A 3521-nucleotide genomic window follows, 5' to 3' on the forward strand; every position below is an offset into this window, starting at 1 on the left:
GCTTGCCTTTGCTTCTCCCCCCACCCCCTGTCTTGTTTCACGTCGTGTTGCCTCACACATGAAGTCAAGCTGGGCACGCTGAGCAGAGGGATAAAAGAGGAGGCGGGCAGAGGTAGGACGAGGAGAGGGTGGATGTCAGGAAAAACAGAGTAGTCGCCTTTGGTGCTCTCCGTCAATGCCGATATATGCGCATGCGAAACGCGTGCAGGGGGTATATACATGACGGTTACCCTGTTCCGCCTACTACTCACCTCAGTGGGGCCTGATCAGTCAAAGTGCATGAGTCGCGTGAAGGTGTGCGGGGAGGCACGCTCTCAGAAGAGGCAGGGAGAGGAAGAAGGGAGGTGGCATCGTCTGCATGCAGAGGGCACAGCGCATCACGCTCCCCACCATCCACCGCGCTGTTTTCCCTTACTTCCCCACCAAGACAGGTTTTCCTTCTATGATTGCCTCGTTGCCGCCCTTCATCAGGATGTGTTGTGCTGCTTCATGCATTCCTTGGTGTCGCTGACGAGCTTCGCCATGTCCACGTCACAGTTGCGCTGCATGAGCTGGGTAAAGGACATGATGTACGGCACGTTAATCGAAAGCATGGTGTCAAACGTGATCCAGTCGTTCAGCGGGCGCACGCACAGGATGGCGCTTTCCACCGCTCCAGAGGTCTCGGCTGCGGAGGCCTCACTGGTGTTGTCCGTCACAAAGACGATGTGCATGCTCTCCTGCGGTATATCCAGCTTCTCCGCCAGAAGAGTGCGGATTTTCATGTAGCTCTTCGGCATCAGCTTTGTGCCGACAAGCAAGGGGTCGAAATACGCCGTAATGAACGGGTTTAAATCGCCATACGGGGTATGGCCCATGACGAGCTTCTGGGCTGCGATGCTGCCCGAGCTGTAGAGAGCGATGCGTGTCCTCTCGGCCATGGCCGGGCCGCCGGCGAAGCGGAAAAACGTACTCACATCAGGAAACACCTGCGACTGCAGCTTGCCCTCTGCAAACACCTCTGTCCAGATAGCGGCCTGGACCGCCTTCACCGCGGCGTGATCGGAGCCTCTCTTTATCTCGTGATGAAAAAACGCGCAGAATTCACTACGCGCCACTTCGTTCGCCGCTTCATCTTTCCAGTCGCGCGCCCCACTCGCCGCAAGTGCGTCCGTGAATGCCTTCGAGTAGGCCGTCGGCGCTTTGGCCAGTGGGGAAGACTGCGGCTCGGCCACGGCAGTGAGCAGGTCCACAAACGCCTGATCGGCAGGGAAGTGCGCCGCCATGTAGGCCTCGACGCGGGATTCCGCAAGGGGCATCATGACTTTCTGCACAAAAGGAAGTGGGGTGGTCGTTCCTTCAATGTCGAAGAGGAACACGGTGAGGGGCGCCAACATGGACGCGACGGCATAGTTTGGATTGTCGGGCTCGGGAAGATGAATCTCCTTCGCCTGGAGGAGCTCAAACACACCCAACGTCTTCCCAGGGGCGCCTTGCAACCTCTGCTGAACCATCGCCACCAGCTCCTCGTAGTCGATGCTGGAAGGCAATGTTCCCGTTAAGCGAGCCAGCTCAAGCTGTGCCACGAAGCACGAGAGTGCGTTGCGCAGCATGTTGCTCTACAAGATGAGTGCGCCCTCGAAATTAAAGTTCCAACTAAAAAGAGGCGCGTATAGTACACAAGAATATATAAATATATATGGCACCGGAGACGAACAGGGGGACCAAAAGCAGATCCTCCTAACGCGAACAAACACACAAACAGAAAACAAGATAGGGTAGGCGTAACGAAGGGCAACAAGGACGCCAAAAGAGAATGTGGGATAACTGACGGCGAAGAGGATAGCAATCAGAAGGGAGAGAGACCACACCGTGACTTCTGATTAGGCGAAATCCTCTCTTTGAGAACTACGGAGACCGGTGCGGACGTGCGCGTGTTCGTTTTACCTCGTTATCGATGCGAACTCTGCGACGCCGTTGTTTCTCTGCGAAGAAGGGGGGAGACACGGGCGTGAGGAAGAGCAAGCAAAATCCCCACGAAAGTACAAAAAAAAAGTGAGGCTCCGACAAAAGCCAAAAAATGAAGACCAGAATGGTGAGGGAGGAGGGGGGAGAGGTGAAGAGAACCGAACAAACAAACGAGAAAAAAAAAATGGCGGTAGAAGACGAAATCACTCGTTTCTTTGCTCGTTTGATTTTGACTCCACGACGCGGCAACTACCACCAAGAAGATAAAAATATCCGAAGAGAGAGAAGCAAGTAGAGAGCGGCCGAAGGGAGGGTGGGGGGAGTGGGCCAATGGCACAGCAGTCCGAGGCAGAGCAAAGAAATTTTATGCAAAACACAGCCGAGAAAAGAACAACAAAAAGAGAGGGCTTTTCCTTGTGTTCTCGCACAGGTGACGGAAAGATGGAGGACGAGGGAGAGGAGTGGGGGAAGAAGCGCGAGGAGGAGTCACGTGTGCGTTTGCGTGTGTGTGTGTGTATATGCTCTACGCTCGCCAGTGTGGGAGCAAAGACGGAGAGAGAGGAGGGCGAGGGGAGGGAAGAGACGGTTGGGGGTAGAGACGAGGAGGAAGAAGAAGGCGCTTCATCCAGTAAAGGATCTCCATCCTTATGTTCTTTGCGAGTACTGTTGGGGCGACGCCACCAAACGTGTTCGGCGTGGCCAGCAAAGGGAAGCTCGCTTTAGCGTCCCGCGCTTACAGAGTCACTGCTTTTCTTTTTCGATGACTTCTGCGAACGTGCAGAATGACCCCTCCTCCTCTTCAGGCTGTGAGATGGTTATCTGTGAGGAGGCAACATGCCGCGTATTCGAGGCGTGGGGAGCACATGCGTATACTCGTCCGGCTGCTGCACTCTTCTCGCGGTTACCCGTCGGAGATGCGGGCGCCATTGGAGCACCTTGTGCGACGTAGGCGTCGCATTCTGGGTGCGGCAGCCTCGTAAGGCGGTGGCCATACAGTTGCGAGAAATTCATGGCTGGGACTACTGTGTGGCGTGTGCGCGCGGTACGGCACTCTCAGCTCGCACTTCTTCCAAGACGGAACGGAATTCGACAACCGACGCGACGTCGCTGGCCAGCGTCTTGTACGCCGCCGAGGAGACGCTGATGAGCTTCCTCACGTTGAGTTCGGTCTATTGGAGCTTGGAGTGCGGGACTTTCGGACGGCGATGTGGGACTTAGATCCTCTGAACACCTTCCACTCGCTCCGAGGCAAGGGGTCCCGTGCCGTCGTTTGTGCTTTCTTCCTTCCGCCAGGTAGAGAAGCTTTTCGTAGCGCCTCTGGCAGTTGCCTGCTGTGTTCGCCCTTATCGAGCTGCGTAATGCACGTTTCGGGGAGATTGCCTTGCCTTCGCGAGAGTGGCGCGATGGCGGCGCCGGGGGTGCAGCAATGCGGCCCATCGGAGACTTCCCGATGGGGGGCCCGCGATGAGACTGCGGTGATGCGGTCCTGATTGAAGGGCATCTCGTCCTCATCAAGCACGGCCAACGGCAGGGTGGAAGCGTTTTGTATTCAGGATGAGGGGCCCACGCGCACG

The 3521-nt window shown here is 56.3% G+C and overlaps 1 protein-coding gene across 1 annotated transcript; it reads right to left on the reverse strand.

The window, feature by feature from the left end:
- Positions 1 to 467: 467 nt before the first annotated feature.
- LDBPK_366170 (hypothetical protein, conserved) lies at positions 468 to 1592 on the reverse strand (the record flags this gene model as incomplete). The annotated part of the gene is made up of 1 exon (XM_003865681.1): positions 468 to 1592. The coding sequence occupies one exon, from the start codon at positions 1590 to 1592 to the stop codon at positions 468 to 470; it is 1125 nt and encodes a 374-aa protein (XP_003865729.1).
- Between the last annotated feature and the right edge of the window lie 1929 nt (positions 1593 to 3521).

The sequence above is a fragment of the Leishmania donovani genome, chromosome 36, assembly GCF_000227135.1.
Source record: "Leishmania donovani BPK282A1 complete genome, chromosome 36".
NCBI lineage: Eukaryota > Euglenozoa > Kinetoplastea > Trypanosomatida > Trypanosomatidae > Leishmania > Leishmania donovani.